This window comes from Microcaecilia unicolor, chromosome 10, assembly GCF_901765095.1.
Source record: "Microcaecilia unicolor chromosome 10, aMicUni1.1, whole genome shotgun sequence".
NCBI lineage: Eukaryota > Metazoa > Chordata > Amphibia > Gymnophiona > Siphonopidae > Microcaecilia > Microcaecilia unicolor.
The window spans coordinates 147,295,002-147,314,533 of NC_044040.1; the positions used below are offsets into that span (position 1 = coordinate 147,295,002).

A 19,532-nucleotide genomic window follows, 5' to 3' on the forward strand; every position below is an offset into this window, starting at 1 on the left:
TGGGGCCTTGTCCACTCCACGTAGTAGGCCAATGCTCGCTTGCAGTCCAAGGTGTGCAAAGTGCTTTCGCCAGGATGGGCATGAGGTCGGGGAAAGAATGTAGGCAAGCAATCGACTAGTTCAGATGGAACTCCGACGCAACCATTGGAAGGAACTTAGGGTGCGTGCGGAGGACTACTCTGTGATGATGAAACTTAGTATACGGTGCATCCATTACTAGAGCCTGAAGCTCACTGACCCTAAGAGATGAAGTAACAGCCACCAAGAAAATGACCTTCCAAGGTCAAGTACTTCAGATGGCAGGAATTCAGTGGCTCGAAAGACGCTTTCATCAGCTAAGTGAGAACAACATTGAGGTCCAATGACACAGGCGGAGGTTTGACAGGGGGCTTTGACAAAAGCACACCTCTCATGAAGTGAAACAACTAGAGGCTATCCACAGATGGGCTTACCCTCTACATGATGATAAGCACTAATTGCACTGAGGTGAACCCTTATGAAGTTGGTCTTGAGACCAGACTCAGAGAGGTGTAGAAGGTATTCAAGCAGGGTCTGTGTAGGGCAGGAAACAGGATCTAGGGCCTTGCCCTCACATCAGATGGCAAACCTCCTCCATTCTGAATGATGAGGATCAGAAAACAGTCCAATCTCCATGGTTCTTCGAAGGATAACTCCAGAAGAAGAGGGAACCAGATCTGCTGTGGCCAGTAAGGTGCAATCAAGATCATGGTCCCATATTCTTGATTGAGTTTCAGCAAAATCTTCCCCACAAGAGGAATGGGAGAATATGCATATAGAAGACCTGTCCCTGCAATGCAGGAGGAAGGTGTCTGTCATGAACCTAAAGCCTGAAACAGAACTGAGGGACTCTGTGATTCAGCTAAGTGGCAAAGAGATCCACTGAGGTGGTGCCCCACACTCGGAAGATCTCACGGGCAATGCCCATGTTGAGGGACCACTCATGCGGTTGCATAACCTTGCTCAGCCCGTCGGCTAGTCTGTTGTTTTTGCCCGCCAGATAAGTGGCACGAAGGAACATGCTGCGCTGGTGAGCCCAGCACCACATCTAGACAGCCTCCTGACATAGTGTGTGTGATCTGGTGCCACCCTGCTTGTTGGTGTAATACATTGTAACCTGGTTGTCTGTTTGAATGAGCACAATTTGTTTGGACTGTCGATCTCTAAAAGCCTTTAGAGCGTTCCAGATCGCCCAGAGCTCCAGAAGATAGTGTTTCCTGGCGGGGCCAAGCTCCCTGAGTGTGAAGCCCATCTACATGAGTTCCCCAATACCTTTTGAGGCTGTGGCATTTGGAATAGTAGTCCCAGGGTCAAATTGGATCGAATGGTCCACCAGGGTAGAGAATGAACAAGCTCTGGAGATACTTGGATGACATCTGCTAGATCTCCTGTAGCCAGACACCACTGGGAGGCTAGAGTCCATTGGGTGGATCTCATGTGAAGGCATCTCATGGGTGTCACATAAACTATGGAAGCCACGTGGCCCAACAACATCAACATCTGCCGAGCTGTTACCTGTTGCGAGGCTCAACCTTGAGAAGCCAGAGTGACTACAGTGTTCGCTTTCGGTCCTGGGACAAAAGCTCAAACCTGCTCTGTATTGAGCAGGGCTTCAATCAATTCCAATTATTGAGACTTGGGGTAGCACCCAAACAGTCCACTGCATGGACTCCTGAGCACCGACCTCCAACATGCTCTTTATCAGCCAATCATCGAGGTAAGGGAACACACAAACTCCCAGGCTGCGTAGCGACACTGCGACTATCACTAGACATTTGGTAAATACCCTGGGAGCTGACATGAGGCCTAAAGGCAACACGTGGTACTGGTAGTGATGTGTTCCCAGTCAAAATCGTAGATACTTTCAGTGGGCTCGAAGTATCGGGATGTGAGTATATGCATCCTTTAAGTCCAGAGAGCATAGCCAATCATTTTCCTGAATCACGGGTAGAAGGGTGCCCGGGGAAACCATCCTGAACTTTTCTTTGACCAGGAATTTGTTCAGAGCCCATAGGTCTGGGATGGGACACACCCTCCCTGTCTTCTTTTGCACGAGGAAGTACCTGGAATAGAATCCCTGCCCCTCATCCCCTGATAAAATGGGTTTGACTGCATGGGCCTTTAGAAGGGCACACAGTTCCTCTGCAAGCACCTGCTCTTGATGACAGCTGAAGTAATGAGCTCTCTGTGGGCAATTTAGAGGTTTTTGAAGCCAATTGTGGGTGTGTCTCAGGCAGATGATTTGAAGAACCCACCGGTCAAAGGCTACAAGGGGCTACCTTTTGTGGAAAAACTCCCCCCAACTGGCAAGTCGTCCGGGACAGACACTTTTATAGTGGCTATGTTCTGCTGGAACCAGTTAAAAGCTCATCCCTAGCTTTGACTGGGGAGCAGCAGGGGCCTTAGGTGCACGCTTTTGATGAGAATGAGCACACTGGGGTTGAGCCTGAACAGGCTGGCGAGAAGAGGTGGCATATCTACGTCTCTGTGGGTAGTAAGAAGAACCCCTCCTCGATTTACCAAAAGACCTCCTAGATGATGCAGAAGGCACCTGGCAGGAGAGAGAAGAGATGGTATCAGTGTGCTTCTTGATCTGGTCAGCGACCTCCTCAAATTTCTCTCCAAAAAGGTTATCCCTCCGGCATGGGGCATCTGCCAACCTCTGCTGAACTGTCTGTTCCAAGTCAGAAACACACAGCCATGAGAATCTGCGCATAGCTATAATTTGAGCAGAGATCCTGGGTGCCATGTCAAAGGTGTCATAGGCACCCCAGCCAAGAACTTACGACATGCCTTCTGCTGCTTGGCCAACTGGTGTACCGACTCAGCCTGCTCCAGTGGGAGAGTCCGCCAAGTCCAACAGCTTGTGCACCAAGTCCCACAAGTAGACGCTCGTAAAGTGCAGGTACGACTGTATACAAGACAAGAGCATTGAGGCCTGGAACATCTTCCTCCCAAAAGAGTTCATGGTCCTAGCTTCTCTGCTTGGGGGAATTGTGAGGCAACAGGGGCCTATGAAAACCAGGTGTGCTGTGGATCCGATACATCATGTCAATCTTTTTGGGCAAGACAGGGACCAACAGACAGGACTCCCAGTTCTTATTAAGGACTTCCTTGAGTACCTCATAGACAGGGACAGTCACAGCCTCCCTAGGAGGGAACTTGTAGTCCAGGACCTCAAGCATCTTAGCCCTGGGCTCATCCTCCATTTCCAAATGAAATGGAATAGCCTCAGTCATTTCCTTCACAAAAAAGGGGAACGAAAGGTTCTTTCAGAGGGGATGCCATAGGACTCATCCTCCAAAAAGTACCTTGGATCCTCCTCTGACACCCATGAACGTTCCTCATCGATGTCAGACAGAAATTACTCGTGGGAGGGCTGAAACTGAGCCTGCCTCGACTTTGTGGAGCTATGTCCCCAAGAGAGGCATCGAGGAGTTGGCTCCCGCCTCAACTCCGGCCAAGCTTTCTCTACTGATGTTGATGAGGTACCAGCTTGGGTGGCAGTGGACACTGGGGCCACGCACGCAGTGCTGGTGTCAGGGGCCGCGCACATGGTGCTGGCTTCGGAGGTGAGGGCCAAGCGGGGCTGCAACAGGCGGTAGGGCAGGTGCAAGCACCCCCGATACCAATGCACACCACTGCAAAAGGCAATCCAGCAGCTCAGGAATCAAAGCCCAGATACACTTAAAAACCGGCAAAAAGAAGGGGATAAAGGCCTAAACAAGGCACCAAAAATGAAGCTCTTCTGAACTGGGAGTGAAGAGAAATTATAGATGTAGTCTTCTCCTCACCGCAATAGAAAAACTACTGTGGTAACTGTGCCCTAGTGGCAGGTGGGAAGGCACTCAAGCATCCATGGTGGAGCATGTCTCTCACTCCACAAAGCTCTGTAAAGCTTGTTATAAGCTCTGGACCGGGCAATGTGGTGCCGCGTTACCCACTTGTGAGAATTAATGGCCTGCTTGTCCTCGGAGAAAGCCAGCTATCCGCAAACGTTCCACCGCTGGCCAGCTAAGTTTAGGACCGCATAAATATAAGTCCTATCTTTGCCTGCTATTAACGTAACTAGGCAGTGCTAAATATTTATTTTTTACTTTTTGTTACATTTGTACCCTGCACTTTCCCACTCATGGCAGGCTCAATGCGGCTTACATGGGGCAATGGAGGGTTAAGTGACTTGCCCAGAGTCGCAAGGAGCTGCCTGTGCCTAAAGTGGGAATCCAACTCAGTTCCTCAGTTCCCCGGGACCAAAGTCCACCACCCTAACCACTAGGCCACTCCTCCACTCTATTGACATAGCCAGTTAAGTTATAGACGGCCAAAAATACCCCGGATATTCAATGTTGGTCACTGGAAACGGCACGGCATTGAATATCTGGCGTCAGCAGCTAACTGTGCTGCTTGCCACCAGCTGAATATTGGGAGGACAGTGTATATTACCTGCTACTGTGGGACAGTAATATCCTATGGTTAAAATTTTTAATCTATTGGCACTGACATCTATGGCTTCATACATTATCATACTTGGGTTCAATTATTATTTGTTCCAAAGCAAGAGAATGTTTGGGTACTACTATTTTCATACCACTCCTCTCCTCTGCCCTCCAGATCAAAGACACACACACAGACAACACAGATACACATGCATACATATGTAGGCTGGAAAGAATCCCATGAACAATGCTCTGCATTCTTTCCCCACTTGTTAGTTTTGAGAACTAATCACTCCAGTGCAGGCGACATACCAAAACATGGCTATGTTGGGTTTTTAAGCCTTCTATTTTCTTTTTGTGGTTGATCTATTTCTGCATTCTTTATTAAAGCTATGCTTTTAGACACTTATTTTTTCCAGTTTTCGTTGTCTATTGATATTCCTTACCCATTGTTTCTTCAGCTAAACAAAAGTGCATTTGTTCCACTGGGGCAATTATTTTGATTTCTATTACAGAGAAGGTGACGTCTGCATTGTCTAAGCTCTTTATACAATCTCTAGTAATCAAAAAATAATATATTGCTGTATGCCCTCATTTATGTATTTGTTTCAAAATGTTTATATAGTGTTTTACTGGATAGAGTCCATTCAGAGCAGTGTACCCCTTACCTCTAGAAGCTGAGGGTTGGTATACTGTAGTGCTGCCATTTCTTGCTCAATCTCAGCCTGCGTTTTTTTCTTCTCATCCACTTTAATATCATCTTTTCTTTCAATCATTGGCTCAGTGGGAGGCATCATGGGAACTTTATTCTGCATCCAAGCCTGTAAGCAAACAAGAACAATCTTCTCATATTCTGAGTGAGATTTTGATGCTCTGGCATACTTTTATGCCGCTTTTATTTCATATGGCGCAAACCTGCATTTATCTTTGAGATATTTTTTCTATAGCAGTTAGAATGGTTTTTGCTTAGTATTACTGACTAGGATACGGCATGTGTTTATCTCTATGTGTGCTACTAAGACGTTACTATAGATAACTACACTAGAATGGGCTTCTCTCTACGCTATGTGTTGCAATATAGACCTGGGTTTATCCCTGGGCTAATATACAACTGAATTAAAATGGTTTACCTTAGTAATATTAGCCACAGTAAGGACCTAGGACTGACTCTGTTGCCAACAAGCTGCAACTGAATTAAGATAGATTTTAGCATTACCTGCTAAGGTACAGTAAAGCTTTTCTCCAAGTTATTGATATATTATGAAAGGATTTATAATCCACACATCATGACATCTGAGCAGAGTTCAACTTAACATATGTAACACTCAGAACATCAAAGTTAAAACAATACAAAAAAACCCCCATAAAAATAACAATAAATGAAACAAAATAAATGCACCAATAGAAGTAATACAAAACTAAAAATTAAAACACACAATTGGCCTAATTCTATAAATGGCACTAAAAATTGCATGTAGAAATTTGGGTGCACAATTTCTGCATGCAATTTAATTGAATAACAAGCCAATTTGCCCCAATAACTGGATGTTAATAATCAATTATTGGTGCTAACTGGCATTAATTAAAATTTATACATGCATTTTTAGGCACTGGGATCCGTTACTACATGTGAATATTTTTGATACTATGTCATATTAGTAGGTATCAATTTGCCATCTCCAAGTTTATCTCATTGATTATATTCATGCTTATATTACGCCACTTTACTATTTTTATGCTGTTAACAAAATGTTAAATTTTCAATTCAATCCTATTCTTGTATACCGCTAATATCCCCTTTCCAGGGTTCAGTGCGGTTTACATTCTAGGTGTGACAAAAGCAGATAGTGCTAGTGTGAGTTATGAGAAACATTAGAGACCATTGGAGTAATGCATGAAACTAAAAACATTAAAGGAAAGGATAATGGATGATACTAGGAAGCAGAAGTCATGATGGATTATTATGAAGCAGTCCTTGGGAAGAGAAAGGTTTTTAGCCTCTTCCTGAAGTTGAGGTAGCTGTTTTCTGTTCTGATGGGAATAGGTAGAGTTCCATATTTTGACTCCAAGCACGGGGAATAGAGTTTTATTTTAAAATGTACCTGCTATACATTGCCTTGGGTGAAATCTCTTCAAAAAGGCAGTTCATAAATCCCAATCTACTATACTAATTTGCACCTCCAACGTTCTGAAGCTGACTGCCAGGAAGTTGAAGCCCGGTTCGTAATGTCTGAAGCCTTCCAGTGACGTCACCGTGTTGCCTGGGAAACTGTGACACGACTGAAGCACAGGCGCTACGAGTTTGCACCACCATCTCCATCCCCTCCCAGTTCAGCAGTCCACCCCCCCCCCCCCCGTACGTCACCCCCTCCTTCTGTCTCTGTGGCCTCCGAGTGCAAGGAGGACGTGTGCGAGTGCCTCAGCCCTTCGTACGTGGCAGCTGCTGTTTAAAAAGTTTTACCTCCTGCTCGGCCGGCAACACTCAAGTCCACCAAGTACAGACGCCGCTTCAGACAGGCTGTGGTTCGCTGTTCCTGTGGTCCCGCCCTCATTTCCTGTTTGCGGCAGGGCGGGACCACAGGAACAGCGAACCACAGCCTGTCTGAAGCGGCGTCTGTACTTGGTGGACTTGAGTGTTGCCAGCCGAGCAGGAGGTAAAACTTTTTAAACAGCAGCTGCCATGTATGAAGGGCTGGGGCACTCACACACATCCTCCTTGCACTCGGAGGCCACAGAGACAGAGGGAGGGAGGCGCTGGGAGGCGGAAATCGGAGAGGGGGGTCCTGAGACGAGAGGGGGAGGGGGGCTTTAGACAAGAGAGGGTGGGGGGCCTGGGGGGAGGGGGAGGAGGCCCTGGAACCTTGCTAGCACCCGTTTCCTTTCTGTTGGAAATGGGCCTCTTTTACTAGTATATAAATAAATTAAATAAACAAGTATGGTCATGAGAATGTGCGATTTTCTAAAATTGTTAACACCGTATTTTCAGTTAAGGGGGTGTCATTGTGGTATTCATTTCCATATTTTATTAAAACAGAATCAAATTATCTTGTTTAGAAAGAAGTTAAAAACGTATTTGTTTTCTGAAGATCTGCCTGATAGGTAAATGTGATTTTAATGTATGTTGATTCTTGATTTTAATGTATTGTTGCAGTATACTGCAATATTTTGTAAGCTAGTCTGTTGCTGCAAGCTCTTGGCTTAGACTTTTAGTTAAGTACATAAGTAATGCCACACTGGGAAAAGACCAAGGGTCCATTGAGCCCAGCATCCTGTCCACGACAGCGGCCAATCCAGGCCAAGGGCACCTGGCAAGCTTCCCAAATGTACAAACATTCTATACACGTTATTTCCGGAATTGTGGATTTTTCCCAAGTCCATTTAGTAGCGGTTTATGGGCTTGTCCTTTAGGAAACTGTCTAAACCCCCTTTTAAACTCTGCCAAGCTAACCGCCTTCACCACGTTCTCTGGCAACGAATTCCAGAGTTTAATTATGAGTTGGGTGAAGAAAAATTTTCTCCGATTTGTTTTAAATTTACTACACTGTAGTTTCATCGCATGCCCTCTAGTCCTAGTATTTTTGGAAAGCGTGAACAGACGCTTCACATCCACCTGTTTCACTCCACTCATTATTTTATATACCTCTATCATGTCTCCCCTCAGCCGTCTCTTCTCCAAGCTGAAAAGCCCTAGCCTCCTTAGTCTTTCTTCATAGGGAAGTCGTCCCATCCCTGCTATCATTGTAGTCGCCCTTCGCTGCACCTTTTCCAATTCCACTATATCTTTCTTGAGATGCGGCGACCAGAACTGAACACAATACTCAAGGAGCGGTTGCACCATGGAGCGATAACGGCATTATAACATCCTAACACCTGTTTTCCATACCTTTCCTAATAATACCCAGTTGCTATTGTAAACCACAGTAAACCCTGAAAAGGGAAGTTTAGCGGTCAATAAGAATAAATTTGATATTGATATTGATAGAGTGAACTGTGTGTCTGCAGAGAATATACATTACTAACCTAGGGAACTGGGAGACTGGGCGTCGAAATGGCAGATGACGTTTAATGTGAACAAGTGCAAAGTGATGCATGTGGGAAAGAGGAACTCGAATTATAGCTACGTCATGCAAGGTTCCACGTTAGGAGTCACAGACCAAGAAAGGGATCTAGGTGTCGTCGTTGATGATGAGATGAAACCTTCTGCTCAGTGTGCTGCTGCGGCTAAGAAAGCAAACAGAATGTTAGGTATTATTGTCTCCTGGTGTCTTGCTGCTCTCATCTGCCTAAACAGCTTGCTTTGTCTGCTTGCCGGCCTCCATTTTTCAATCAGCTGTTTTCGTCGACAATGTTGTACACGTGAGCTGGAGTGGTCGGTTAAAGGAGCGAATTTCAACTCCATTTTCACCATGCACGGTCAACTTGGATTGTTCAGACGGTTTTCATCTTTTCCAGCCAAACGGTTCAGCCTACTTCAAGGATCCCATATACAACCTGAAGCCCTTCCCAACAACATTTCCTGGGACCATTTTGGACTCTCTTACCCTTTCCCTATTTCTTCTATTCTTTCGTATCTAACTTAATTGTAATTGTTTCACCACTGGTCTGGTGAAAGCCTAATCGGTACATTGTAAGCCACTTTGAGCCTGCTCACATGTGGGAAAAATGTGGGATATAAATGTGCTAAAATAAATAAATTAGGAAAGGAATGGAAAACAAAAATGAGGATGTTATAATGCCTTTGTATCGCACCATGGTGAGACCGCACCTCGAATATTGTGTTCAATTCTGGTCACCGTATCTCAAAACAGATATAGTGGAATTGGAAAGGGTGCAGAGAAGGGCGACGAAAATGATAAAGGGAAAGGGACGACTTCCCTGTGAGGAAAGGCTAAAGCAGCTAGGGCTCTTCAGCTTGGAGAAGAGGCAGCTGAGGGGAAATATGATAGAGGTCTATAAAATAATGAGTGGAGTGGAATGGGTAGATGTGAAGCGTCTGTTCACACTTTCCAAAAATACTAGGACTAGGGGGCATGCGATGAAGCTACAATGTAGTAAATTTAAAACGAATCGGAGAAAATGTTTCTTCACTCAACGTGTAATTAAACTCTGGAATTCGTTGCCAGAGAATGTGGTAAAGGCGGTTAGCTTAGCGGAGTTTAAAAAAGGTTTGGACGGCTTCCTAAAGAAAAAGTCCATAGACCACTATTAAATGGACTTGGGGAAAATCCACTATTTCTGGGATAAGCAGTATAGAATGTTTTGTACTTTTTTGGGATCTTGCCAGGTATTTGTGATCTGGATTGGCCACTGTTGGAAACAGGATGCTGGGCTTGATGGACCTTTGGTCTTTCCCAATACTTATGTACTTATAAACTGATCAGTTAGTGTGCAACTGAATGAAAATGGATTTATCTTGGTGTTGCTGACTTACAAAGTGGCACACGTTCAGGTAGGTTTTAACTGTGTTAATGTATACATTAATGACCTCTTTAGCTAAGCTGTGTTTGTCTTATGTTATTGGCTATATTACAGGCCTGGGAATATTACTGTGGATCTCCGGGAACTAGGCTATGATGGGTTTATTTCAGTATAATGTGTATATTTACATTCTATGTTACTGGATTAGATATGTTATTGTGTGTAAGTTTCTGACCTGCTGAAACTGGACAGGAATTGGTTTTGCATAGGGGACTTTTTTCTGAGGCACTTTCTTTTGGTCTTTTTGCATCACTTCTTCCATTCCCCAGTCCAGACCTGGAATAGTCATTTCCACATCATTCACTTCTTCTTTTCCTGGAGAAGTAAAAGATCATTATAAAACACCACATCTAACAAGATCTTCAGAACACACATTCTACACTAAAAAAGAAAGTCCAGCTGGAGTACCCACAGCATGTGCTCTACACATACAGGGAAAAAGAATTGAGAGAGGGTGCTCAAAGAATGTGCTTTACATCGTATACACAGAATGTGCTCTACATTTAAGAACTGAGGTTGAGAGACCGAACACAACTATGATACATTTAGAGAATGCGCTCAACATATGGTCTGTTTTTAAGCAGAGGAATAGTTTAGTGCTTACAGCATTAGGCTGGCAACCAAAGAAGCCCAACTGCTGCCCATAGTGACCTTGAACAAATCACCTAAGCCCCCATTGCCTCAGGTACAAAATTAGATTATAAGTCTTCTGGGGACAGTGAAATATCTAATGTACCTGAATATACCTCACCTTGAACTACCACTGAAAAAGCATGAAATAAATCTAAAAATAAATAAGACATGGACTGAATTGGATACAAATCTCCACATATTTTTTTTGCTCTTAATTAAAGATCTGGGGTGAAGACAATCAGAAACTATCATACATTTGTGGGCATGGCGTCCATCTCCTTTTCTCTTACCCATCTGCTCCTGCTCCATGGCTATCTTCAGTTGCTCTGGAATCCCCATTCCAGGAATCACTGCTAAACTATTGGGTTCAAGGTCATCTAGGCAGAGAAAACATCAGGATAAGCAAAATGGAGTAAAATTTACCTCAGTAACAAATAGCATAGAGAAGTAGAGGCATAATCTAAGGAAAGAGAGCTACGTGGATATTAAAATGTTTCACTTGAATATGAAATTTGAATTTTTATTTTAATTTGCTTTAGAAATTATTGCTGGTAAAGCATGTAAGATTTAAACACTGCAAGTTTACATGTTCTATTATAGTAAAAAAAATACAGAACGTGTGTTTTTTCTTGAGCTGTAATAATGGCTTAATCAGTACATATGGTAGGTTTGTATACAGATCACAGGTTCATATTTCTCTGTCTGTAATTTCAATGGTTATATTTGTTCAATGGAAGAGCAGCAAGATGAAACCATGTAAGCTACAGCTCAAAACCTGTTGATGCTCCTTGTGATCTTAAGACATGTCACATCACCCTCTATTGCCTCAGCTACAAACTTAGGAGCCAATTTATTAAATTATCGTAGGATTCACTAACCTACAGTACTACTGCTAGAAAACAGGCAGTACCATTTTGGAAAATGATGGCATTGTGACAGGATCACCCAAATAGATGCTGTGAGTGGGTGGGTGGGGGGGGAAGAGACAGGCACAAGAATTGAGAAGCTAGCTTGGGGGGGGGGGGGGGGGGAATGCTGTAGATTTTTTTTTTTTTTTTTAAAGGAGTGGACATGCTCCTCACCACCAGACCACGGGAATTGGGAGCACTAGGGAGAAAACTGGGTGGTGGGGGTGTGTATGCTTTTTTCATTTTAAGCCAGCACCTTCTTGCTATTCCCTGGGATCACTGGTTCATGCATTAGCTTGCCAATCCTTCCCCAGGAGGGGGGAGGGAGCAGGGGGGAATTAACACCACTTCTGCAATTTACATACATTAAGCAATAATATGTGCATTATTGATATAATGCAGTTTAGATTATAAGCCCTCTGGAAACAGGGAAATACCCATTGTATCTGAATGTAATTTGCTTTGAGCTAACAATGAAAAGGTATGAACTAAAACCAAATAATAAAAGTAATGTCATCATGTACATGCCATACAACAGCTATTTATTTATTTATTTTTATGTATTTATTGCATTTGTATCCCACGTTTTCCCACCTTTTTGCAGGCTCAATGTGGCCCCTTTGGTAAGAGTGTTAGGTCCCCCCATTCTGACACAAGGGAAAAATAAAATGTTGCTTGCAACATCTACCCAAAACCTCATTCTCTTCATTTTACAGGGGACAACAACAAATAGGCTTAAAAGAGGGGCCTTTTTGAGCTTCTCGTCCTCACATCCTGTTATGAAATCAGGCCCATACTGAAGAACTTTGCTTGCTATAGTGATCTTTTCACATATCAAATTCTTTTATAATACATGATCTTAGAAAAGTAGTCGGGAGTGGTCCCAGAGGACTGGAGAACAGCAGATGTGGTCCAGTGGCATTCCTGGGAGGGGGGGGGGGCAGTGGGTGCGGTCTGCCCCGGGTGCACGCCGCTGGGGGGGGGTGCCGCGCGCGCCTGTCCTCCGTTTGTTCCATGCTTCTTCTCTGCCCCGGAACAGGTTACTTCCTGTTCCGGGGCAGAGAAGAAGCATGGAACGAACGGAGGACAGGCGCACGCGCGGCACCCCCCCCCCCCCCAGCGGCGTGCACCGGAGGGGGGGGGTTCCTTCGTGGGGGGGTGTCCTTTCGCCGGTGGGGGAGGTCCGCACTGCATCCGGGGGGGGGGCGCTGCACCCGGGGGGCGGGGCGCATCGGCGATCCGCCCCGGGTGTCAGCTCCCCTAGGAACGCCACTGATGTGGTCCCTCGCCACACAAGCAGAAGTAAAGAAGAGTGTGGGAACTACAGGCCAGTAAGTCTGACTTCTGTTGTAAGTAAATTAATGGAAATCTTTTAAAACAGAGAATAGTAAAGATTTTGGAATCCAATGGATTACAGGACCTGAAGCAACAGTTTCACTAGAGGCAGGTCTTCTCAGACAAATCTGATTAATTTCTTTGACTGGGTGACCAGAGAGTTGGATCAAGGGAGAGCGCTAGATGTGGTGTATTTAGATTTTAGCAAAGCCTTTGAAACGGTTCCACATAGACGACTAATAAACTGAGTGTCCTGGTAGGGGCCCTAAAGTGACTGAGTGGGTTAGGAACTGGTTGAGTGGAAGGCGACAGAGGGTAGTGGTAAATGGAGCTCATTCTGAGGAAAAGGATGTTACCAGTGGTGTGCCACAAGGTTTGGTTCTTGGGCTGGTTCTTTTTAACATTTTTGTAAGCGATATTGCTGAAGGGCTGTTTGGTAATGTTTGCCTCTTTGCAGATGATACCAAAATCTGTAAAAGGGTAGACACCCCTGATGGTGTGGATAACATGAGGAAGGACTAAGTGAAGCTAGAGGAAAGATCTGGAATTTGGCAGCTTAGATTTAATGCTAAAAAATGCAGGGTCATGAATTTAAGCTGTAAAAACCCGAGGGAACAGTACAGTTTAGGGAGCGAAGAACTTTTGTGCATGAAAGAGGAGTGGGACTTGGGTGGGATTGTGTATGATGATTCTGAGGTGGTCAAACTGGCAGAAAAGATGACGGTGAAAGCTAGAAGGATGTTTGAGTGCACAGGAGAGGAATGGCCAGTACGAAAAAGGAGGTGGTGATACCCCTGTATAAGACTCTGATGAAACCTCATTTAGAATATTGTGTACAATTCTGGAGACCCCACCTTCAAAAATATATAAACAAGATGGAGTCAGTCCACAAGGTGCCTACTAAAATGGTCAGTGGTCTTCGTTATAAAGTGTATGGGGCAGACTTACAGATCTCAGGGGCCCTTTTACAAAGTGGCAGTATGCCCAATGCGGGTTTACTGCACATTAATCTTGAGCTACTACTGGCCCAACGTGAGAGCCAGTGGTAGTTCCAGTCCCAGCAAGCGCCATTTCCTGCGCTGGGGAAAATAGGGCTGTAATTTTTAGTTACCGCGCCATGTGCTACCCAGTTACCACTGAGTTAGCATGGGAGCCCTTACCAGCACCTCAGTGAGTGGCAGTAAGTGCTCCCCCTCACATGGCCACATGGTAAGAGCAATCTTACTCCGTGGCCATGGCTTTTTTCAGCCTTTTATAACCGCTGTGGTAAAAAGGGCCACAGTGCGCAGTAAAAATGTCCCTTGACACTAGCACAGGGACCTTTTTACCGCAGCTTGGTAAAAGGACCCCTCAATATGTATATTTTGGAGGAAAGACAGGAAATATTATAGAGATAGACTCAGAAGTAACCCGAGGAAATACTTCACAGAAAGTGTGCTGAATTTATGGAATGGCCTCCCAGTGGAAATGGTGGACCCAAAAACGGTATCTGAATTCAACAGAGCTTGGGATAATTATATAGGATCTCTAATAGAGTGAAAGGGAGAATAGATGGCATGGATAGGCCACATGGAGGGACATAATCGAAAGGGACGCCCAAGTTTTGTTGAGGACATCCATGCAAAACATACCGATTGAGGGGGCAGGGAAACCCATATTATTGAAACAAGATGGATGTCCATCTTTCATTTCAACAATACGGTCAGGGACACCCAAATCTTGAAATTTTGGTCGTCCTTAGAGATGGTCATCCCTAGACTTGGTCATTTCTGATTTTCAGCGATAATGGAAACCAAGGACGCCCATCTCAGAAACGACCAAATGCAAGCCCTTTGGTCATGGGAGAAGCCAGCATTTGTAGTGCACTGGTCCCCCTCACATGCTAGGACACCAACCGGGCACCCTAGGGGGCACTGCAGTGGACTTCATAAAATGCTCCCAGGAACATAGCTCCCTTACCTTGTCTGCTGAGCCCCCAAACCCCTCCTAAAACGCACCACCCACAACTGTACACCACTACCATAGACCTTATGGGTGAAGGGGGCACCTAGATATGGGTACAGGGGGTTTCTGGTGGGTTTTGGAGGTCTCGCTGTTTCCTCCACAAACGTAACATGTAGGGAGGGGGATGGGCCTGGGTCCACCTGCCTAAAGTGCACTGCGCCCACTAAAACTGCTCCAGGTACCTGCATACTGCTGTGATGGACCAGAGTATGGCATCTGAGGCTGGCAATCAATATTTTGAAAGATGTTTTTTGATGGTGGGAGGGGGTTAGTGACCACTAGGGGAGTAAGGGGAGGTCATCCCTGATTCTCTCTGGTAGTCATCTGGTCATTTCGGCCACCTTTTTGTGCCTTGGTCGTAAGAAAAACATGACCAGGTAAAGTCGTCCAAATGCCCTTTTTTTCCATTATGGGTCGAGGACGTCCATGTGTTAGGCATGCCCAAGTCCCGTTTTTGCCACGCCTCCGATACACCCCCTTGAACTTTGGCCGTCCCTGCAATGGAAAGCAGTTGGGGACGTTCAAAATCGGCTTTTGATTATACCGATTTGGACGACCCTGTGCAGTGGCGTTCCTAGGGGGGCTGACACCCGGGGCGGATCGCCAATGCGCCCCCCCGGCAAAAGGACACCCCCCTGGGTGCACGCTGCTGGGGGGGGGGGGGGTGCCGCGCGTGCCTGTCCTTCGTTCGTTCCATGCTCCCTCTGCCCTGGAACACCTGTTCTGGGGCAGAGGGAGCATGGAACGAACAAAGGACAGACGCGCGCGCAGCACCCCCCCAGCGGCATGCACCCGGGGCGGACCGCACCCACCGCGCCCCCTAGGAATGCCACTGACCCTGTGAGAAGGACTCCCATCTTTCGATGTGTGTCGAAAGATGGCCGTCCTTCTCTTTCAAAAATGAGCCTGATGGTCTTTAGTTGCCTACTTTTTTCCCTGTTTCTAGTATTACCTCCAAAGTAATTAGTTTATAATTAATTAACTCCTGCCCAGTTGTCAAAAATTTGGCAATGATAGAATCCTAAACTTTAGAGACACTAAATATAATTATATTTAGTAACATCACTTTACAGACTGATCTGCTGTAAACCAAAGCATTAGAATAGAAAACTGAATTTACTAAACCAGCGTTTCTTAAATGCAGCCACCCAGGTTGAAGAAGTTGACTAAAGTTAACTGAATATTCTAGAAAAAAAAAACTGTCAGTGTGGCCCTAAGCAAGAACTGGTGGCCACACTCTAAAATTACCAAACATTCTGTTGTAAGAAGGTTTGGCTTAGGCTATAGCAGTTTTCAGTGGACTTTCTGATACAGCCAGCAGAGCTTAAGCATACTGTGATGGTGCAAACCACTGAATATCCTTGGGATGCTGACATATCTCTCTATATAAAACGCACCTCCAACGTTCTAATGAAGCCTCAAGTCCAAACGTTCTAAATGCATGGTGGTGTAACCTGAAATTTGCCCATGACTGTTTGCCCCGCCCTCGCATCAAACGTGATGACGTCGAGGGCAGAGCAAACACTCATGGGCAAATCGCATCGCCCACCAATACGTGACGACAAACACGACGCGAACGCGAAGCACCAGCAAGAGGGAAGCCGACGGAGAACAAGATGGCGGCTCCTCAACTCCCCTCCCCTCTTTGTCTGATGCCCGGCTGTGCACAGCAAGCCCCCGCCGCCACCCGCTTCCGCTAGCGCAGTTCTGACAGGCTGAGGGAAGCCGAGACCAAGCACACGATGGCGTCTCCTCCATTCCCCTCCCCTCTCTACTGCTCCGTCAGAGGTTGGTGCACAGGCGCGTGGAGTGGGCGGGGCATAGGTGCTGTACGGCTGTGTGGCGCTAGCAAAAATTAAAGAAAAAGCGTGACACAGAAAAAATAGCGAGACGAACCAAGGGCAACTATTAAAGGCGGGACTACACGGAGAAGGAGTGAGAGAGAAGACGGAGTACATGCAACAGCACAGCCAAAACAATCAGAAACCGGCTGGGAGTGAGGGGGCCTTGAACTGGCTGGCTGGCTGGGAGTGGGGGGGTTCCAACTCAGAAGGAAGGAAGGAAGGGAGGGAGGGAGGGAGGTCTGGAACTCAGAAGGAAGGGAAGGGGGTCTGGAACTCAGAAGGAGGAAAAGCAAGGGGGGGGTCTGGAATTCAGGAAGGGGGGAGGGGGAGTCTGTAACTTGGGAGGGAGGTAGGGAGGGGGGTATGGAACTTGAAAGGAAGGAAGGGAGGGAGGGAGGGAGGGCGGGGGGTCTGGAGGGAGACAGGGAGGGAGGGAGAAGGGGATTACCCCTTATCATCAAGGAATGCAAGGAAAAGCATTTTCTAGTGCTTATTACTACTATAAAAAAACTACATACAAAATGTTTCATTGCCTTCCGAAACAGCCCTTTTATAGTAGCTTCAACGTGGCAGGGGGAGGCAGGGAGCCAGCTTGAACGTGGCAGAGGGAGGGAGGGAGGGAGGGAGCCACCTTGAACGTGACAAAATAAGAAGGCAGGGCGGGCCACGACCCTGAAAGGCTGAGGGAGGGAGACCCACGATTCTGAACCTGGGAGAGGGGGGGAGGGAAGAAAAAGGAGAGGGGGACGGGAAGGAAGGGGGGAGGGAAGACGGGGGGAGGTGGAAGGAGGCCGGGAGATGGAGGGGGTGGGCCCTGCCACACACTCCCACACACACAGCCTCACTCTATGTCACACACACACACACTCGCACATTCACTCTGTCTCTCTCTCTCACACAGTCACTCTCACACACACTCTCTCAAACATACACACTACGATCAAAACCTTGCTAGCGCCCGTTTCATTGGTCTCAGAAACGGGCCTTCTTTACTAGTCATTAATAAATCAAAACAAATCAAGTCAGAATTATAACTGAGTTGTTTCTGTAATTGTGGCAGATCCTGCGATACCACAGAGCAGGCTTGAGAGATGGTCTTGAAAGAGATTTTTCTGCAGACCTCATGGCAGCAAAGGTATCTGAGCTGCCAGTGCTGTGTGCAGACAGGGATAAGGAAAAAGTACAGAAAATGACAGTGGGGGGGGGGGGGGGGGGGGATGCATTTCATTGCAAACTCACAAGTTCCTTCTCTTAAATTTTCAGGCACGTAATGTTAAAAAAAAAAAAGTGGGGGGGGGGGGGGGGGGAGACTGGATGACTTGAAATAAGAATCCTAAACAGAGCATTTCCCAGAATGCTTTACTCTTAGAATCCAGAGAAGGAATCCAATTGCCCACTGCTGCTCTGCTTAAGAGCCTCACCATATTCCACTCCATCTTCAGATGCCCCTGGCAACAGGTTCAAGTTGTAACGGTCACGCATTTTATCGCCTGGTCGATTCCGAGTCCAAAATTTGCTTTCAAAATAAAATGAAAGAAAAATTGAATTTAGTATCATTACCATGTTGTAGATCTCCATAATACAAAATTCATTCAGAATACAATCTATTTTCCTATTCCATGTGTACTACAAGTGTTTAGAAATGTAGTCCAGGGCTTAGTTCTAACATCATTCATCAAGGAATGCAAGGAAATGCATTTTCTAGTGCTTATTACTATTATAAAAAAACTACATACAAAATGTTTCTTTAAAAAAAAAAAAATCAAATAATGCACTATAATTATGGGAGGCGACAAAAATTAATATATGGCATGAAAATAAAGAACAAGTCTGTTACACAAATGATGCACAGCAGCTACATTAGGATCTACACAGACATGCTTAGAGGATATCTTAAAATGTACCATAGAGACCTGCTTTTCCTACTATGGCCTTATCAGTAGAACTCTCTTCTACTCACGCTAAGGAACAAACCAAATCAGTCTTAGTTTAAAAGCATGTTGAAAGCCCACCTTGAAAGGACTGGTTCCTGGACCAGAATCTACCCATTTGAGGAACACCCACTCTGTCTGGGTGGTCCCTCTGAGTGTCTCTAAATCTACCCTGAGCCCAAGACTGACAGGAAGCCAAACAAGACTTATCCTCCAGGAGACTGGGAACCTAAGACTCCCCTAGCTATTTAACCAACTTCTCCATATGACAGACACCCTCTATAAGGAAATTTACTAAGATGGGTCTTAGAGGCCACATCCACAGCCAAGCCCCTGAGCCAGAGGGCACGCTGCTCTGCAACCATCAAGGGCTACATTCTTCCTCAGCAAATCATAGAGAAAATCCGCCAGGAATGCCACCCCCGTCTCGAGATGCATGAGGTGATCCACCCTGTCAGAAGACTCTTGGGTGCCAGGGCCAGGCAACCCTTCTGCCCATCTAATATACACTCAGGCCATGTAGCCCCCACATAGCCTGAAGAGCCAAGGTAAAAACCTCAAAGGACTGCTTCAGGAGAGTTTCCATTCAGCAGGATCAAGGCTGTCCCACCCTCCACTGGGAGGGTGGTTTTCCTCATGACCACTGTAACCAAGGTGTCCACTTTTGGAAGGCAAGCTTTCTTGCAAGAATTGGGCACCTGTTACTTGGCCTCCACCAACTTGCTGCCTTCTGGGTGCACAGGAAAGGTCCTAGTAGGCTTCCTATTGCTCTTCAGAAGGGGATCCCTCTTCCAGACCATGGCCAGAGCTGGCTCCTCTGACAAATCCAATACCTCTTGAACTCGGGCAATAAGGTAAGGAAGTTCTTGCCTTCTAAAAATGCATACCATGAAGGGACCCTCTCCTGGGGGAGGGGGAACGTCTCCTCTGAGGGCTCATCCAAGG

At 46.0% G+C, this 19,532-nt stretch overlaps 1 protein-coding gene across 1 annotated transcript in view; it reads right to left on the bottom strand.

Annotated features, from left to right (window-relative positions):
* Window positions 1-19,532, bottom strand: part of WDR33 (WD repeat domain 33) — a 441,658-nt gene that overhangs the window by 70,347 nt on the left and 351,779 nt on the right. The window contains 4 exon segments of the mRNA XM_030215962.1: window positions 5,123-5,275; window positions 10,108-10,247; window positions 10,856-10,942; window positions 18,078-18,172. Of these exon segments, the coding sequence (XP_030071822.1) occupies window positions 5,123-5,275; window positions 10,108-10,247; window positions 10,856-10,942; window positions 18,078-18,172 (475 nt within the window).